At 36.5% G+C, this 20,708-nt stretch overlaps 1 protein-coding gene across 1 annotated transcript in view; it reads left to right on the top strand.

Annotated features, from left to right (window-relative positions):
* Positions 1-20,708, top strand: part of HPGD (15-hydroxyprostaglandin dehydrogenase) — a 32,595-nt gene that overhangs the window by 9,383 nt on the left and 2,504 nt on the right. The window contains exons 4-6 of the mRNA XM_007523001.3: positions 3,220-3,316; positions 16,556-16,632; positions 19,663-19,826. Coding sequence (XP_007523063.1) covers positions 3,220-3,316; positions 16,556-16,632; positions 19,663-19,826 — 338 coding nt within the window. The remainder of the gene's footprint in view (positions 1-3,219; positions 3,317-16,555; positions 16,633-19,662; positions 19,827-20,708) is intronic.

Genomic DNA, 20,708 nt, shown 5'->3' with positions numbered 1-20,708 from the left:
TTATGTTAAAATTTCTAATCTGGGTGGTGGTGTACCTGGTTGAGCACACATGTTACAATGTGCAATTATCCAGGTTCAGTTCCCCTGTCCACACCTGCGGGAGGAAAGCTTCACAAGTGGTGAAGCAGAGCTGCAGGTGTCTCTCTCTGTTTCTCTCCCTCTCTATCACTTCCTTCCCTCCTTATTTCTGACTATCTCTATCCAATAAATAATAAAGAGAATTAAACAATTAAAAATTCTAAACATAAGAAGTAAACATGTTGATTATCTCATATTTGTCAATAGATGAATTTTATTTATTCCCACTCTTTGAAATTACCCATGCCATTTTCCTTCTTTATATTGTCTTTCTCTTTTTTGAGCTAAGTACAAAGTTTTAACCACTTTTACAAAGTAAAATAAGATAATTCTGCAGATTCTAATCAATATATATATAACATGTCTTTAATTTTCCTTTTCTTTCTTCTTATATTTTTGATGTTATAATAACCCAACCTAAGTGCTATTCAAAACTCAAATACCATCAGTGGAAATATATAGAATATTATCAGGATTTTTTTTTATTTTGTGGGTTTCCAACAATTTTTACAATATATAATCTGAGATAAGAAAAAAATATGCCAATAAAGAAAGAAAGGTGAAAAAAATTTCTCATATACAGACATGTCATTTAGATTTATTCTATAAGCACTTTCACTTGAAAAGTTACTGAATTCTTAATCTGATAATGGATGGGAAAGTGATCCTTCTTCTTCCACCAAGAAAGATCTGAGAATGGATCTTGCTTTGAAAAAGCTAAAGGTAAACATCCCCAAATTTCCTATCTGACTGCATCTTATAGATGTTGAAAACACACAAGTTGGATGTCAGCAAATTTGGAAATACCTGAGAATAAAAGCATAGTTCCCATACTTGTAAACAGAAGTTCTGCTCAGACATGCTAGAAGCCTGGGCAGAACCTAACAGAATTTAACTGACTCCAGTAATTTCGGTCATCCGCATTTTTCCTGATGTTTTTATTTTCCCCCTAGTCACTGATGTTTTGTTTTTCTTTCTTAAAGGAAATCATGTGAAGATTTTACTCACTCTCCCTAAACCCCATTTAATCTCAAACTGACATAGGATTTAAGTGAACAGAATCTCCAGTTTACTTTCTTGCTCTAGAACTAGGTAAATAGAGGATCACTGCTAAATACTGGCCAAAATAACTCCATAATTTTTTTTTAATTCAAAGAAAGTAAGTACCAACAGATAGCCTTAGTTTCAAACTCATCATGTAGTACATGGTTTCTTTTGCAGTCTTGTTAAGAATAAAAATAGTAGGAATGATGATGTGAAAAACTTACTTTTTAAAAGTCTGAGTTGAAAAGGAAAGGTGATCTTGAGACTAAAAAGGTAAATAAGGCTTCAACTGTAAATTTTGTATCACAGTTTGTTTTCCTTTTGAGGCAAATTCTTAAATGTCAAAACATAACAGGAAAGCTGCTACATATGGAGATGAGTAGAAGAAAATAAACTATCAAAGCTTTTCATCGCTAGTACAAGCAGTAAGGAATAAACTTAAGTGACTGATATTATTGAAGATCAGATTCCTGAAAATAATCCACTCAAGTGAGGTAAAACAGATACATGAGCTCATACAGCAGAGTTCAAGACCACTTGATTCTTCTACTCGGGACATATCATCAGAGCCAAGTTCTTCTCCTCTCTACTCCTTCCTTTTTTCTCTTCCATTTATTTTATTTGTTTATTTGCTTATTTATGTCATCGCCAGGCTTCACTGCTCCAGATGTACATTTTCAGATAGAAACAGAGAGACAGAAGTAGACTATGAAAGATACCATTGCACCAAAGAGTCCTTTACTTTCTCCCACCTGCCATTATTCATGGTTGTTTTATCATATGGTTGTAGAAAAATAATTAACTGCTCACAGAGAGCAGACGTGGGATCCATCCATGCCATACAATACAAAGGGGCATTCATTTCTTCCTGGTATTCATAAAACAAAAACAATGCTCTCAGTAGCATTTCCTTCCACTATACCTCCCGGAAAGGACCCCTATATCATCTGGCTGATCCTCAGGTCTTCCTGGCTAGAAAAGGGTCACTTGCTGCCTCCTGACTCAGACACTTGAGGGAGATGGGATTTCCATAGGTGAACTCAAGTAATCGGTGTATGCACTAGAGCAAGGATGAACAGCTTCCTCTGTGTTACATGGGGAAGAAGAACAGAAAGAAGGAAGCAAAAAGTAGAAGAATCAAGAGTATCTACTTATATGCATTCCAAGATCTATAAGGCATAAACAGAATAGATGAACATAGAATACTTAGACTAGAAAGCCATTTGCTGAGGATTAATGAGTTTTGTAGTCAGTATTTTAACACTTTTAATATTTTAGAATTCACAAAGATGCTGCAAATTGAGTTACAGAGGAGAAAGCACAATTAGAATATAGCCTTTATAAGGGGTAAGGGGAGTGACGCAACCCACCTGGAGTCCTCACCTACAGGGGAGACACTTCCCTAGTGGTGAAGCAGTGCAGCAGTGCAGCAGGTCTTTCTTTCTCCCTCCCCTCTCCTATGAAAGAAAAAGAAAGAGCAAGATTTATTATATATATATATATAATATTTTATCATAAAGTCTCAGATTGACAACTAAATTAAGTTAGTTTTGCTTTGGAAAGATGTAATAAGATTTACAACTATTACCTAACAAAAGAGAAAATGAGAATCCAGGGAAATGATGAGATTTTCAAAAAGTCATTTCAAAACCCTTTTTCAATATTTGCAGTTATTTTTGCTGAAATCTGCATAGGTATAGTAACTTTTGTGGAGGACCAGGTGGTGGAGCACAAGGTTAAATGCACATGGTACAAACTGCAAGGACCCGCTCAAGGATCCTGGTTCGAGCCCCCGTCTCCCCACCTGCAGGGGGCGCAGATGCTTCACAAGCAGTGAAGCAGATCTGCAGGTGTCTATCTTTCTCTCCCTCTCTATCTTCCAGTCCCCTCTCAATTTCTCTCTGTCCTATAAAATAAAAATGGTCACAGGAGCAGTGAATTTGTAGTTTAGCACTGAGCCCCAGCAATAACCCTGGAGGCAAATAATAATAATAATGTGTGTGTGTGTGTGTGTGTGTGTGTGTGTGTGTATGTGTGTGTGATTATATGATAAAGTATAATAGCTATGTTTGTCCACCATTTATGCCTTGATATTAGGTGTCTGTTATCAGTGGAACCTATCTTGGTTTGGATTACATGAGTAAGCAAAATGGAGGTGAAGGCGGCATTATTATCAACATGTCCTCTTTAGCAGGTAAGAATCATTAATACGTTATATATATATATTTTTTTCTTTTGCCTCTAGCATAACCACTGGGCTCGGTGCCAGCACTATGAATTCACTGCTCCTCAAGGGCATTTTTTCCATTTTATTAGACTGGACAGAGAGAAATTGAGGAGGGGAGATAGAGGAGAGAGAAGGAGAGACACCTGGAGACCTGCTTCACCATGTGTGAAGCTTCCCCCTGCAGGTGGGGAGCTAAGGACTAAATCCTCAATCACTGAGCAGATCCTTGTGTTTAGTACTATGTAATTTAATGGAGTGTGCCACCACTCAACCCTCAGAATAATTTCTTAGTGCTAAGATAGACCGCAGAAGTGAATATTCATATTTTATTATCAACTTAAGTTTGAAGCTGAAACTTTACTTTTTAATAGCATTATGGAATTTCTGTCACATCAAAAGTTTGAACCAAATATATATGTCTATTATTAGAAAGTAGTTATTTTTAGACTTTCTTACTACAGAGCTTTGTTTAAAAAAAAACACACATGGGGTCGGATGGTAGCGCAGCGGGTTAAGCGCACGTCACAAAGCGCAAGGACCAGCATAAGGATCCTGGTGCGAACCCCCGGCTCCCCACCTACAGGGGAGTCACTTCACAGACGGTGAAGCAGGTCTGTAGGTGTCTATCTTTCTCTCCCTCTGTCTTCCTCTCCTCTCTCCATTTCTCTCTGTCCTATCCAATAAGGAACCACATCAACAACAACAATAACCACAACAAGGCTATAACAACAAGGGCAGCAAAAGGGGAAAAAAATGGCCTCCAGGAGCAGTGGATTCATGGTGCAGGCACTGAGCCCTAGCAATAACCCTGGAGGCAAAAAATTTTTTAAAATTTAAAAAAACGCATATATGTTTCCTCAATGTCAGTTTTTTCAGAAGTTTTTGTCAGATCCTGAAACGTGAAAATGCCTTTGAAAAAGTAAAAAGTACTAAAAATAACCTAACCTAAGGTTACTTTTCTCATGTGATTGTAGTAAGAATGGGTAATGTTGCAATGTGGTATATATAGTGGTATGAGTATGCTGGAAGGGAAGCCTTTGATCTTTCAGGGTCTCTGGAACCAAAGAATTTAAATGACTGACAAGAGAAATGAATAAGAGACAAGCACAGAGAACTTTATTTGCAAATGGGAACCCCGAAGGAAAAATGAAAACTCAAGGCTTGAGTATTTGTAATGATAGAATTTTATGTATTTATTTGCTTATTTATTTATTTATTTATTTTGCTAGAGCATTGTTCAGCTTTAGTTTATTGTAGTGCTGAAGACTGAGCCTGCAACTTTGGAGCTTCAGGCATGAGTGTCTCTTTGCATAACCATTATGCTATCTCCCCTGCAGCCAAGGCATAAGTATTTGTAAATTAGGTGCTGAAAAAGACAACCACAGAAATATATAGTATCTGGGTAGATTGAAAGAAGGATAACAGTCACTTTATAAAAAGCCAGCTTGTACAAACTTTTCTTTTGATTGCAACTCCTTGGCTTCCATAAGGAGAATATCTGTATAACTGCTCTAGAAAGGGTCTCTTTTACAAGGAAATTTAGATTTCTTCCCCCTTGGAAAGAAAGGGGTCACAGTACCTTCTAGCATTGCTAATTTTTCAAGTGCTTTCAGCTCAAAATCACCTAGATGCTAAAGTGACACATTTGGGGATGACATACTCTGCCACCTTTCGATGGTAAATTGCTTCTTCTTCTAGCGTTTGCCCTTCTTCCGTAGCCAGACAACAGCGTCAGGTTGAGCCTGATGTAAAGTTTCGAGACCTCCTTTGAATCTGGAGAGGTGGCAGTCATTGACTATGTGGGTCATAGTCTGTCTGTAGCCACAAAGGCAGTTCGGGTCGTCTCTGGCTCCCCAGCGATGGAACATAGCGGCGCACCGGCCATGGCCTGTTCGATAGCCATTGAGGAGGGCCCAATCATAACGTGCTAGGTCAAAGCCAGGTTGACGCTTGCAGGGGTCTGTGATGAGGTGTTTGTTCTTTACCTCAGCTGACTGCCAACTCTGTTTCCAAGAGTCTGGAACAGAGAAGTTCAGTGTAGGTGTAGGAGACCAGATTGGATGATGAGATGTCAAGCATTGAACAGGTGGGCGAAGATATCTGTGTATATTGGCAGGTCAGGTCGAGCGTAGACGTGGGAAATGAGCTTAGATGATGCCGCATCCCGACGAATATCTGGCAGGGCAATGTTGCTAAGAACTGGCAGCCATGGAACCGGGGTGGAACGGATGGTTCCAGAAATTATCCTCATGGAGGAATATAATTTGGAATCGACCAAGTGGATATGGGGGCTACGGAACCATACTGGGGCACAGTATTCTGCAGTGGAATAGCATAATGCCAGAGATGATGATCGTAGTGTGGAAGCGCTCGCGCCTCATGAGGAGCTGGCCAGTCTTGCAATGATGTTATTCCTCGTGCCCACCTTTGCTGCAGTTTTTATGAGATGTTCATGAAATGACAGAGTGTGATCGAGAGTAACGCCAAGATAGACTGGCTGGGCTTCATGCCGGATTCTCGTATAGTCAAGCTGCACATTAAGCTCACACGAGGCCAAGGTATGGTGTAGATGGAAAACAGGTGATACCGTTTTTGCAGTGCTAGGGATTAGTCGCCATTTTTTACAGTAATCAGATATCAGAGACACGTCTTTCGTGAGTGTTTCCTCGAGGATGTCAAACTTGGATGCCTGAGTTGCACAGCAGATGTCATCGGCGTAGATGAACTTCCTTGAAGAAGTTTCTGGGAGGTCATTGATGTAAATATTAAATAGCGTAGGAGCCAGAACAGAGCCCTGGGGGAGGCCACTTGAGACAAGTCTCCATCTACTAGACTTGTCACCCAGATGCACCCGGAATCTTCTGTTTTGGAGAAGAAACGATATAGTGTTGGCCACCCATGGAGGCAGGCATCTTGAGATCTTGACTAGAAGACCACAGTGCCAAACCGTGTCATAGGCTGCTGTGAGATCAACAAAGACAGCACCCGTCTTTAAATTCTTCTGGAATCCATTTTCAGTGTAAGTTGAGAGGGCCAGGGCTTGTTCGCAGGTAGATCTTCCTGGGCGGAAACCAGCTTGGGCGGGTGATAGGAATTTCTCTGTAAGAGGAGAAATACATGACAGAAGCAGCCTCTCAAGGAGTCTGTAACACACGGAGAGGAGAGAAATTGGTCTATAGCTGGCGGCCAGTGTTGGGTCTTTCTTTGGTTTCAAAACTGCTATTATCTTCCGCGACGCCAAATTTTGGGCATAGATTTGGATTCCAAGATGTGGAACAGGAATGTAAATTGCTAAAACAGACCCAAGCATGTACTGGATTAGGAAGAGTAAAAATTTACTTACTACTCATTCATGTAGTAGCCCAAGATTCTTGTTGAAGGGAATCTCTTGCAACACCAGCCTAGTATATCAGCTCACCATGGTCCTTCCAAGTTTACTCTGACACTGGGAGGCTCCTTTCTTTTCAACAAAGAGAAATCACTGAGTAAGCATAGCTGTTCCTTTAAAATGTCCAGTTTAATCATAGCAAATATCACTCCTGCTCAGGTTTCAGGATAGAATTTTATATCCTGGCTTGTCTAACTATAAGTGATCCTGAGAGATGTAGTCTAGCTTTGTGCCTCAGGGGAAATAGATTTCAGTGAACAACAAATCATCTTTGTCACAACATGCAATCCAAAGACCCCCCCACCCTCATGTCAGTACTATTTAATATCAGCTGATACCAGATTTCTTAATACTAGCTATGTATCTTTCGTAGGAGTTTTCTTGAGTAACATAACCAAGATGATTTCACTTTTGAAACTTATGAGATAAAAAATCAGCAATTGTTCTTAAATAGTTTGAACTTTGAGTGAAATTATGAAGTTCTATAGTCTAACAAACACTGACAGGTCCAAACTACTCATGTCCATAACTATTGATCTTCCTAAATAGTTGGGTTGGTGTCAGTGTGATGATTTTAGAAAGATAGTTCCATGGGTTTTCTCTAAGAAGCTGAGAATATTACCAATCTTGTCAAACCACTAACACACTCTAAGAAACTCTTTATTTTTATGCCACCCCCTGGTGGTAATGAATTTTATTCTCAGTAAAAATGAAAAGACTTGTTTGGATGCATTTAAAATTCTGAGAGAGTGACCATGTAGTGGTTCACTTGATAGGGCACACATGTTACCATGAGCAATGTCTCAAGTTCAAGCCTTGGTTCTTTATCTATAAGCTGTGGAACAGTGCTTCAGGAATCTCTCTCTATCTCTGTCTCTCTCATTCTCTGTCAAAGAATAAAGAAAAAGGGAGAAAGAATGTTATCATGAACAAGCTCTCAAGTTCAAGCTTTGGTTCTTTATCTATAAGCTGTGGAACAAGTGCTTCAGGAACCTCTCTCTATCTCTGTCTCTCTCATTCCCTGCCAAAGGAACAAGAAAAGAAAGAATAAGGAAGAAAGAATTCTGAGTGTTTTAGTACTGTATAAAATGAAGTACTTCTTCCAAAAAGCCCAAGTAAAGTAATACAACATCATACCAACTTTCCTCTAGCAAATTATTTAATTCCATCTTAACAATTAATATTTATTGAGCACTCACTATTTGTGTCATGTTGTCATCTTAATTTGTGCTTTATCTCATTTCACCTTTACATAAACCATGTGAATTGAAGACTAATCTTCACTTTATACTTTCCATTCTATAACCTCCATCTCCATTTTGGAGATAAGGAGACCAAGGCAGGAAATCACATTGAATTATTTTGTACAACCCTTACATTACACATAAGGAGCAGAGCTGGAATTCACAAACACCCTTATTAAGACTCCTTAAGTCTTAAATTAGTCTTAGTTTAAGAGTTTATCTATTAATCTTTCACTCTATCTATGTCTGTCCTAACATTTAGCCATGAAGTAGAAGAAACTGAATTCCTAAAAACTAAATAAGTCCCTGTAACATGCTGGTATGTCTGGTCTTTTGGACACTGTTTTGATGTTAAGATTATATCTTTAAAACTATAGCAAAATGAGATTTTGCCCCACTTGACATACACAGTAAAATTCTGGAAAGGTTTTAGGGAGCTGTGAGTTAAAACAAACTATTGAAAAGAACAGAATTATATGTCCATTTTTCTTACTTACGTGGGATTTTCCTTTATCACACTACCCAACTCAGAGTGCAACGTTTGACCTTTTTCAGAGTCAGTATTTCGGACTCTGTGTGTATTTCTCTCTGATCGTACAGACAAGATGATGAACATATATAAAACTGATGATCAAATTCTTTTGGTTTCAAATTTCCTCCTGGCACTCTTAGTTTAATGATTATAGTACATTCCCTCCCACCACCACCACCACATACAGCCTACCCTTCCAATAGCTTAACAACATTTGTATTAGTAAATAGTTTATGTGTGTCCATTATACTTGATTTGGTGTCTTCTTCATTATGAAGGGAGTCACTCTGGAGCATCTAACCACTTTTTTTATTACAATTTTATTGAAGGCAATGGTGGTTTATAGGATAGCTGTTGATACCTGAGTGCAGTGTCTTATTTCCCCATGATACGCATATGCATGTCCACTTTCATTCTTATCATAGTCAATTTGAACACACCCTACAGCCTTTCTTCCCATCCAGGACTTTGTCACTCAGATGTCTTCAGTACAGTCTTAAAACATATTGCTGGGAGTGTGGTGGTAGCACAGCGGGTTAAGCGTGTGTTGTGCAAAGCGCAAGGACCAGCGCAAGGATCCTGGCTCCAGCCCCAGGCTCCCCCCTTGTGGGGGTTTGGGGGGGTCACTTCACAAGCAGTGAAGCAAGTCTACAGGTGTCTTTCTCTCGCCCTCTCTGTCTTCCCCTCCTCTCTCCATAACTCTCTGTCTTATCCAACAATTATGGCATCAATAACAACCACAACAATAAAACAAGGGCAACAAAAGGGAATAAATAAATAAATATTAAAAAAAAAACATATTGCCTTGTATTTAGTCCACTCATCAAGAACTTCTAGTCTTCATCAAGAACTTCTAGTCTTCCCATAGGAAAGTCAGTTGAAGACTTTGTAACACTAAAAGAAAATAAGTGACCTCCCTCCCAGCAAGACTTCACATTTTCTGTTACCAACAGTGTTATACTCTTGCATTTTACAGGATGGTCAAGTCACATGGGGTCAGATAGATCAAAAAGACGGTGAGCAGCCAGCTACCAAAGTGGAAGTAGTTACTTTTTCTCCAGCTTTAATGAGGTATATCTGACAAATTTATAGCAAAAACAACAACAACAAGAATAAACAGTTCTATTGTTTGCTTCCTTTGTGTTTTTCAAACTTCCCTTCCTTACAAATGGTTCCTGTTTTTTGTTTTCCCGGCTGCTAGTTCTACTAAAGGAATAAGTATGGTAATATTAAACTCAACCTTAGTTAATCCTTATAATCCCTTGCACAGATTCACTAAAGTCCATCACTGTCATAGTAAAACTTTAAGTTGACACACTGGTTTGGACAGAGAAGTTAATGAGTAATGGCCACTGACACAGGTCAAGTATCAAATGCTATCAACACATTTGGCAAACAGATGGAGAACATTTGTTCACTACTGAGTTCCTTCAACTCTGTACTCAGTCTGGAGCTCCAGAAGCAGTTCTGATTATCCTTAATCATAAGAATTTATCTCTATCAAGTTTTTCTTATAGACTTAATACCTGAATCTATACTCATTTTATCCCACACAGCCTTAACTATCAAAAAAAGAAAGTGTTGTAAGGAATAAAAGAAGACTGAAGTCTAGTTTAATACAGATAATGGAACAGATCATAAAATCTTTGCATATTAAATATCTTCATCATGACTCCTGCTTAACTTAAAGAAAGTAAACTAATGGGAACCATGATTATAAATATAAAAATGTTCTAACCAGAGACTTTGGATTTTTTAATTTGAGAAGCATGTGATGTATAAGGTGTAAGGTGGGGAAGGGAGGTTTGGAAGATGAATTGTAATATACAACAGTGGATAAAGTTACATAAGTATAAAGAATGTAGAGAAATACTCATGGTCAAAGATAATTCTAGAGTTCTCTAGCACAACTATGGATCTAGTCAGGAAGAAGTTGCTGCTAGTGAGTCTGACATAAGGCACCAGAATAATAAAAAGAAAAATGCTTTGAGGAGAGCATAATTATCTGTGGCAATAACTGCTGAGGAACAGATCAAGAAAAAATGAAGTATACCCTTATATTTCACAATCTTTGCAATCATTATCAAATCACTAATAAAAAAATTTAAAAATACATGAAAACAGAGATTTAGCTTTCAAGATTTAGCTTTGTCTGTTTGACAAGGTTAGTCAGATCAAAGCTTGAGTAAAGTGTTGGGGAGACAACTCAATAATCAAGCACAGGACCTAGATGCTGAAGGTTATAATTTCAATGACTGACTGACACTGCACCACTGTAGGACAGAACATATCTGTGGTCTGACCTTCATCTCACCTGTAAAAATGAATGTTTTTATAAGCTTGAGTAAGTGACTATGGAGCAAAAGGCTGACAATGTAAATAACAACTTTTAATATATAACATACATTATTTAACATAATATAACAACTTTTTTGAATATATATATATATATATATATTTGGTCAAGGGAAATGCTGGACTCATTAGATAGTGAAAGAGGTAAGACCAAAGAGGTGTTATTTATTTGTTTGTTTATTTATTTATTTATTTTTACCAGAGCAGTGCTCAACTCTGCTATACTGTAGTGTCAGAATTAAACCTGGGATCTTGGAGCCTCAGGTATGAATGTCTTTTGCATAGCCAATATTTGCTATTTTCCCTGTCCAAATTTATAGACAAGAGATATTGAGTCATGTTCTTATCTCACAGATAATGATTTTTCATTGATGTTGTACTCAATAGTAGGAAGCTATCTAGGTTTTTAATTTCATCAGTTTCCATGACAAAGCACATCTTTATCTCTTCCTATTTCCACTCACTCTTCCTGCTTACATTCTTATGCTTGCTTATCTTCCTCAACTGCAAAGTACTATGACGTATAGTTGTGCAGATTGTAGATTGTGGGAATTTTAGGTAGTTACAGAAAATATCAAGTGAATAATATTTTCAGAGATATGCCATATACTACTTAAATGATTCCATATTTTTAACCTGAGTACCAATATCAAAACACATTTTAATAACTTTGTGTTAGTGATTTAATAATGATTAACAAGATTGTAGAAAAATTGGGGTACAATTCCATATAATTCCCCACAACCAGAGTTCTGTATCCTTTCGCTTCCACTGGAAGATTCCTTATTCTTTATTCCTCTGGGAGTTTGGACCCAGGATCATTATAGGGTGCAAAATGTGGAAGGTCTGGCTTCTGTAATTGCTACTCCACTAAACATGGATATTGGCAGGTGGATCCATACTCCCAGCCTGTTTCTGTATTGTCCTAGTGTGGCAGTACTCTGGAGAAGTGGGGTTCCAGAACACATTGGTGAAGTCGTCTGCCCAGGGAAGTCAGGTTCGTGTCATGGTAGCATTTGCAACTTGGTAACTGAAAGGAAGCAAGATATAAAGCAAGACAAATTGTTTAATAATAAGGAACCTTTTGGAAGGACATAGAAACAGCACTGCATTTTCATGTTGTGGGTAGGAGATAAATAATAAAAATATTATTAGCCAAAACTGAAGCTATATTATATATATATATATATACATATATATATATATATATATATACACACACACACACGCACACACACACAAAACCTGTTCAAAACAATAAAAAGTAATAGTTAAAAAATCTGTGTGTGCTTACTTCATCAGCATATACAAAAAAAATCTACATGTATTGTGGAGATATTGAAAACTAATTAGAGTAACTACTGTTTATCTAAAAAAATAATAATTGGAAATAGCATTCTCTTTAATTTGTAATGCCTCATAACTCAATCAAAATAATCTCTCAAGAATTAACTAAGCATTTGTATAGTTCAGTTGACAAAATTAAGCAATTGATAATGTAGGACAATTCTTACAGTTCAGTATGATTTAGAAAAAATAAAAATAATAGGAGAAAATTAAAAAAAGAGAGAAGAAAGAAAGAGAGAAAGAAATAGAAGGAAGGTAGAAAGGAAGTTGTTGATCCATGATGCAATATAGATGAATCTCAAAATAATTATCCTGACTGGAAGAAGACAAAAAACTTTTCAAACCAAAACAACAACAACAACAAAAACCAACTTTATACTACATGATTATATTTATATAAAATTGTGGAAAATCAAACTACTCTGTAGTAACATAAAGAGATCATCAGTTTCATAGGAGAAAGGCAAACTTAAGAATGATAAGAGGCAATAGAAAACCTGTAAGGTGTGACCTGGACTATGAGTGTGGTTTTAACGACTCAAAACCTACACATTAAATGTATGCAATTTACTGTAAGTCAATGATACTTCAATTAATCTATAAAAAAGGAAAAAGAAAAAAACACTTGATTTTTGAGTGCCTGAAACTGATTTATGCAACCTGTCATTTAATATAAGAAAGTGAAAACAATGAAAGAGTGAACTTTTTTGCAGTATAGCAGGACAACAAATGTTAGTAGACTGTTAGAAGATTCATTATACCTAGCACCACTTTAAAAATGTAAGCAAATTTTTGTGCTTACTTCTTAACAAAACCAGAGTAAACTTATTTGATTAATTTCACTTTTCTGACTCTGAACTAACTCAGGTTCAGAAGTTCAGTACCTCCATATATATAATATAAACTTCCTCTAAATACATCTTTGACATTCATAAATATATGCTTTTTGTAACTCTGTCAACTAGGCTTATCTTTGATTCAGATTAATTCTACATTTCCCGCAGTCTGTGAGTAAGCACCTCCTACAACCATTGTCTTATAAACATTAAAGGATGCTTTACACAGCAGCTAATTTACAAGTACCTGAAGCAGTGGTCATCCATTCATTCTCAAACTCCTCATATACCTGTGTACTCTGTGGAGGCATTATAAACTCATGTTGACTAGCAAAGAAAAATTTAATTAACTTACACATTTTACTTAACCTAAAAAAAAAAAAAAAACAAGAAGAGAACCACATGGCACAGTACTTTGAAAGCATCTGGGTGGACACAGTATGTGTGATCTACCATCCTCAGGGATTTAAAGTGCTCTTGAGAAAACATGCTTTCTAAATTAAGACCTGGCAGATTCCCAGAGAGTGGTTAAGGTCTGTATTTATTGCTAAACTTCCACAGAACACACTCAACTGATTGGCAGTGTCCTGGGACTACTTAGTTGGGTGGAGAGGAGCATAGCTAACCACAATAATTTAGTATCATTATTATGACATTGACATTAATAATCTTGCAGTAATCAGGGGTTCATAGTTTCCTGATTCTGAAACTACATGACTTTTTTTTAAGTATTAAAATGGGTTGATTTAAGAAATTAGCTTAAAATGGAAGCATACAAATTATTCTAGTTATGTTTTCCTGTTGATTAGATCATTGCTAATCATAAGAAAATACATTCAATAGTAATAACTACTGTTGTAGAATCACTATTTTCTTGTTCTGTTTCCTTTTGGGCTGTGGTGTGGGGCTAGGTAGGAGAAGATGCTATATTTGCTGTAGTGCTTTAGTTACTTTTTTTTTTACTTCAGACTGAATTATTTAATCACATTTTTATAATTACCGTGTTATATACACATATATATACATATATATGGAAGTAAAATTTTAATTGTTTGAATTATTTTTGTGTACATAATTATGAAGTAAAAAAAGTAAAACCTTATATTTTTGTCTAAGTCATTGTGCACAAAGATCTATTTTTCTATGAATTAAAATCAAAAGAAGTTATTTTTAAGTTTTCTTAAATACTTAGAGGCATTGATTAACAAATAGTGACAGGAAATACAGATTAATGGTAAACACAATCTCAGTCTCACTTTAGCAATTTAAACTGTTTTAACTATGTAGAAGTATTAAAAGCAGTACATATACTTTTTGAAAGAGATGTATTTATTTATTTACTTTCATGAGAGAGACCAGAATACTGTTCACATATGGTGGTGCTAGAGATTGAACCTGGAACTTCTGGGGCTTTAGGTATGCAAGTCTAGTGCACTATAGGTATGCTATCTTTCCAGCCCCAGAATGTATCCTTTTTGGAACTTATAGTGAAATGATTATTACTGGATTTTTAAATGATTCTTTTGAGTAACCAGCGATTTAGCTTACAGGGTAAGGTGTGTGCCTTGCCTTAAACATAACCCAGGTGCTATAGCTGTCTCTTTCTCTCTGTCTCTCTCACTCTCTTTTTCACTGGGTGTGTGTAACTCATTTTGTGAATAAAAAAGTGTTCAGAGTAGTAAGGTCTAAGGTCCACACATGCAAAATTAAATCTCTTTTTTAAATTTTTATTATCTTTATTTATTTGATACAGACAGCCGGAAATCCATAGGGAAAGGGGAGATACAGAAAGAGACAGATAGACATCTGCAGCCCTGCTTCACCACTTGCTAGCTTTCCTTCTGCAGATGGGGATCCTTTGAACCTGGATCCTTGTGCATTGTGATATGTACCCTCAACCAGTTGTGCCATTGCTTGACCTATTTATTTATTTATCTATTTATTTATTTGAAGCTGGCAGTTACATGTGTTTATTTTACCTCTTTTCATTTCATCATCCCATCCATCAATTCAAAAATTAAATTTTATTAGTGATTTAATAATGATTAACAGGATTTTAGGATAAGAGGGGTGCAGTCTAATACGATTTCCACCACCAGAGTTCTACATCCCATCCTCATCCTTTGAAAATGTTCCCTGTTCTTTACATCTGTGGGAACACGGACCAAAATTCTTTGTAGGGTGCAGAAGATGGAAGATTTGGCTTCTGTAGTTGCTTCTCCCTTGAGTATGGATGTTAACAAGTCGATCCATATCCCTAGCCTATTTCTATCTTTCCTTAGTGGGTTAGGACTCTGGGAGGTGAGGTTCCAAGACACATTGGAAAGGTCATCTGCCCAGGAAAGTCATAATGGTATCATGGTAGGATCTGCAACTTGGTGGCTGAAAAGTTGTAGGGAATACAGCAGGAAAAAGTGTTTAATAATCAGGAATGTATTGGTAAGAATAGAACAGATGTAATCTCTGGGTGAGAAGAAGCTAGAAAGTCTATTTTAGGAATATTAAAATGGGACCATGACTTCACTAATTTTTGCCTGAGCCCAATAGCTAACATGAAGGTGGGCTAAAAGTATTGTCTGGGAAGATGGTGTCAGAGTTGAGAATAGGGCTAGAAAGCTGGATTAGCAGAGAGTAGCTCTCAAATGTGAGGAAAGTATATAAATATCATTAGCTTTAAACCCTATGAATCTGACCTAGGGCTCATATCTACTTATATTTAGTACAGGAGCCTATGTAACCTCTGCATGCCTGTCAGGCTGAGCTAACAGTTCATGGTCACAGCTAGGAACATTCTAGGATGCAGTCATTTCAGGACCAGTCTTCTTCAAGTAGCAGAGTATGTTGACCCAGCCTGCCTTTGGAGAGTGGGGCAGTCCCTGCCATTGCCGTTCTATATCAAGGGCAAGAAAAGGCCCACAAGAGGCTTATGATGACATTTCTGATGGAAGTGTGACCTGTAGTGGTAGAGACAGAGAGACTGTTAGAGGTCTAGGCTCATCATATCTATATCCAAGGATTCCCTGATGAGAGACTCAGATGATGGGGTGGCCTGGTAGTGATCAGAAGGGCCATCATTAAACAAATTCTTTGATTTGCTTTATGTTCTTGAGTTTTAGAGTTTACTGATAATGTTAAGTGACTAGTGTTTTTATAGATTGAGTTTCATATTAAAACAGGTACCAACTATTCATTGACAAAGAAATTTGAGGGCTATGTCAGATGTTATTTATTTATTTATTTACTTTTATTGTTGTTGTTTGGTCATCACTGTGGTTTCACTGCTCCAGGCCAACTTTGTTCAGAACATAGTATGAAATAAAGACATAAAAAGATACAAGAGACACCACAACACTGCCAAAGTTTTCTCCAGTGCTGTGGGGCCAGGAACTGAACCTAGATTAAATGCATGATAAAGCAGATGCTTCCTAGGTGAACTATCTCATTGTCTCTTGTGTGCTATTTTTTTAAAAATACAATTTTAAAATTCTTACTTGTTTTTTTCAGGGCTCATGCCTGTGGCACAACAACCTGTTTACTGTGCTTCAAAGCATGGCATAATTGGATTCACACGTTCAGCAGCGGTAAGGATACAACAGCTATAAGTTATCTTTTTCTCTTTCTGTACAAACATGAAGCATGAGTTCCATAACACAGATGTCAATACACAGATGAAAATGAAAAATAACATGCTTTGATTTTTATTATAATATCACTATCCAATCAAATATGTAACCAAATTTAGTCTAGATAAATTTAAGCAGAAACTGATTCTAAATATATGTGTATCACTGAAGAATACATTATGGATGCATATTGAGATGATTCTACTGCTCCTGGCATTCATCTTTTTTTTTCCATTGTTGTTGCTGTTGCTGTTGTTGTTGATGGACAGGACAGAGAGAAATTGAGAGAAGAGGGGAAGACAGAGAGGGGGAGAGAAAGATAGACACCTGCAGACCTGTTTCACCACCTGTGAAGGGAGTCCCCAGCAAGTGAGCCAGGGAGTCCCCGGCAAGTGAGCTAGGGACTCAAACTGGGATCCTTGCACAGAGTGCTTACCATCATGTATGTAAGCTGTTGTGTTACCACCCGTCCCTCAGATGATACTAAACTTAAAGTATTAAAAACATTTGAACTTAAGGCTTCTTTACAAGATAAGATAAGCAATATGGTTCCAACATTACCTGTCACAAGAGATAAAGAAAAAAATGGGGTGTGTAGGGGAGAGCTGCAGAAGGGATGGACGAGCATTTTCTAGATCTTATCCTCAAGGTTGATATCTCCATAGAAGACTGGAGAGAGGAAAGTTGTACTGAGCCATCTCTCTGAGCATGAATTGAGAATGCTGCTTTCCTAGAACCATTTGCAAGTGGGGGAGGCAGCTGGGATGACACTCTTTAAACAAGGCATGAGGCTTGACTAGAGATACTAGCAAAGTCAGAGCAAAAGTGTCCTATGGGCTGTGTAACAAACTTAAAGACTTTTACTCTCAGTGTAGTCATCATTGGGTCATTTACACACAGGAGTGACAAGGTCAGCTTTACTTTTGAAGAGCAACTGCCAGCTCTGTAAATAAATTTGAAGATAAGTGTACAAGAGCAAAGAACAGTTGGGAGAAATCTCCTCAGTGTTTAATCTGTAACAGGTGAGACAGAGAGGGATCAGATATATAAAGATGAAAATGTTAGCAATAGAAGAAATTCCTAAAAGAGAGAAGGGGGAAAAAACAGATCTGTGAATGTTAGATGCTAAATCAGAATGGAAGAGAAGCAGTTCTTACTCTGAATTTAAGTTGACTAGAATTCTTTCATTTACTATGTAAAGATATTATCTTCAATTCTATCTGTAATGAACACATTAAGCTATTATAAAGTAAAGTCAGCCTTAAAGACCAGAAATATCATATTTACAATTACAAGACTGGCTTCAGAGAGACCTCACTGGGTAGACATATGTCTTACCTTGTGCACAGCCTAATTCAAACCCCTACACTACATGGTTCTGTCAGAAACAGGGGTAGGAGGGAGCTCTGGAGCTGTGATATGTGACATCTCTCCATTTTTCTCTGTCTCTGTTTCTCTATGTGAATGAAAAAGTTATTCTGAGTAGTATGCATGAGGCTCTGGAAAAAAAAACATAAGACTAGAAACCTCTATCATCAGTTTTCATTATTCATGATACTTAAGCTCTATAACATTACTCACAAATGTGGAATGACTCCATATATATTGAACTCCTGCCACTAAGGAAAGATAGGGTTAATTTTTCTCACATCTTTAGTCACACCATTTAATCGATTAATCGATGTCTAACCTTGATTTGTGTGTTTCTGTTGAAATATACCTCACTCAATATGAACTGAGTTAAATACATGTTGTTTTAACATGAGCAGTAACACTGAAAGCTCATGCCTGAAGAACACTGACCTAACCCGTATTTTCTCTATAAAACACATAGTTTTTTTTTTCTTAATAACACTAGACAGCATTTTATCACTAGAGTTAGGGGACATTTTAACTTTTTTTTTGTCATCACTGGAGCTGTATCACTTCAAATCAACAATTACAGAAAGGAAGGAGACATTGTAGCACCAAATTATCCACAGTGCAGTGGAGGTTGAGCTCAAACCTGAATCTTATACATGGCAAAGCAGGTGCACTATCCAAATGAGCTATCTTGCTGGTCCTGGTGAAAATTTAGACAGCAAAACCACTAAGAAAGAGCACAAAAATGAAAAGAAAAAGATATGGCACTAAATATACTGCAATAAAGATATTTTTCAGTAGTATATGAATGAGTTGGAACCAGAAAACAGAGTTTGACTTTGACCTCAGCTTAAATCATCATGTTGAATAACTCAAATGTCCAACTACTCTCTATTACCCACAAATGGTCCTGGAAGCTCCTTACATATTGATTTCTGGGACTACAAGTCAACTTCAGCAAGTAAGCAAAATTTTCAAATCAAGACAGCTGACTCTATTTTCGTTCTTAGAGGATAGTTCAAATAAATGGATTAAAAATGGTAGAAAAACACCTGTCTTCTTGATGCAAATTAAAAGTATCCTTAGTGTCAAAGTCCTAAAACTTTCCACCTTTGGTAGTTTTATTTAATTGGATAGTTAATTATTGACAGTAAAGTTGTTGGCACATGGGTACAATTTCTCATCTTGCCAAGATAAGTGTTTGCAAACACTCTCACTCCCACACAGCCATCACCTCTAGTATTTTTTAAGCAAATATTCTACTGTACAGTCTCTGATTTCCAAAGAAAAACTCTGATCTTAATTCTCAGACTCAGTTTCTCTCACCTTTAGATCCCCGAAAAATTTAGAAGAGCAGCATAGCTTTAGGTTTGTTGCCCTCTTGATATTGATTAAAAATGAGTTTAATTGTTAGACAGTCAAGTGCTGAATTAATCCAACACTGTTCTCTTACTTTCTGTTGTTATTCTAACATTGTTACAATCATATTGCTGGAAGTATATATGATTAGTACTTTTCATATTTAAATTCTTTTTGTAATATTTTAAAATCATTTTATTGTCAGTTTTTTCTACCCTGTACATTTAAAAACTATTATAATGTGCAACTTCTACTTCTAATTGGCAGATGGCTGCTAATCTTATGAACAGCGGTGTGAGACTGAACGTTATTTGCCCAGGTTTTGTCAATACGCCCATTCTTGAGTCCATAGAAAAAGAGGAAAACATGGGGCAATATATAGAATATAAGGATCAGATCAAGGCTATGATGAAATTCTATGGCATTTTGGAGTAAGTAAAACTATGCCTATCTTACAACATGAAATAAAGAACTATCTAGAGTTAAGTAATAAAAAGGAAAATTAGCTTTAAAACTCAAGAAACTAATGCAAACTGCAAAGTTTTGGTATGGTGAAATCTCTGAAGAAATTTTTTTCTGGGCTTCTGAATATAACATCTTTATGCATTATAAATTTTGTTTTGAAGATATAGGTGATAATAATTGTAGAACATTGTATATCAATGATACATACGATATTACGCAATATACATGTGTATACATACAATGCATATATGTAATACAATGATACGTATATAAGTATATATAAGGAATGAAATAGATAGCTAATGACTTCATCCATAATCATATTTTTAAGTAATGCTTAGTTGTCTTTGAAAACAGTCATACCTCATCTACCTAAATTCTAGACAAAATTTACAGATGCCTTTGATGAAATTTTGTATGACTTCTTAACCTCAACCATTTTTGTGAAGAACAATTGATCAGCACATATGTTTGATGAGTGATGTCTTAGAGCAGGTGGGGTTTCATGGTATAGAGTCATAACTATTATGATGAAACAATCTGACCATTTAGGTTCATATCTTGGTCCTTGGCCCTACTACTAACCATGAAATTACCCATCATCCTCTAGGTACTCTAGCTTTCACATATGTAAAATGAGACTAATATTAAGACAACCTTAGGAAGCCTTGAAATGTCTAAGAATTTGCTACATTGGGGTGGCTAAAATAACAAATGAATAATAAGCATCCTATTAATATTAATTATAATTCTTAATATTTATCCTCTAATAGTATTTTTATTTGATTAGTCTAAAGTCTACTGACAGAATAAGATGATAAAATAAACATTTTCCTAATGAAAATGAT

This window comes from Erinaceus europaeus, chromosome 2, assembly GCF_950295315.1.
Source record: "Erinaceus europaeus chromosome 2, mEriEur2.1, whole genome shotgun sequence".
Lineage (NCBI taxonomy): Eukaryota > Metazoa > Chordata > Mammalia > Eulipotyphla > Erinaceidae > Erinaceus > Erinaceus europaeus.
This window is presented reverse-complemented; position numbering and strand designations above follow the sequence as displayed.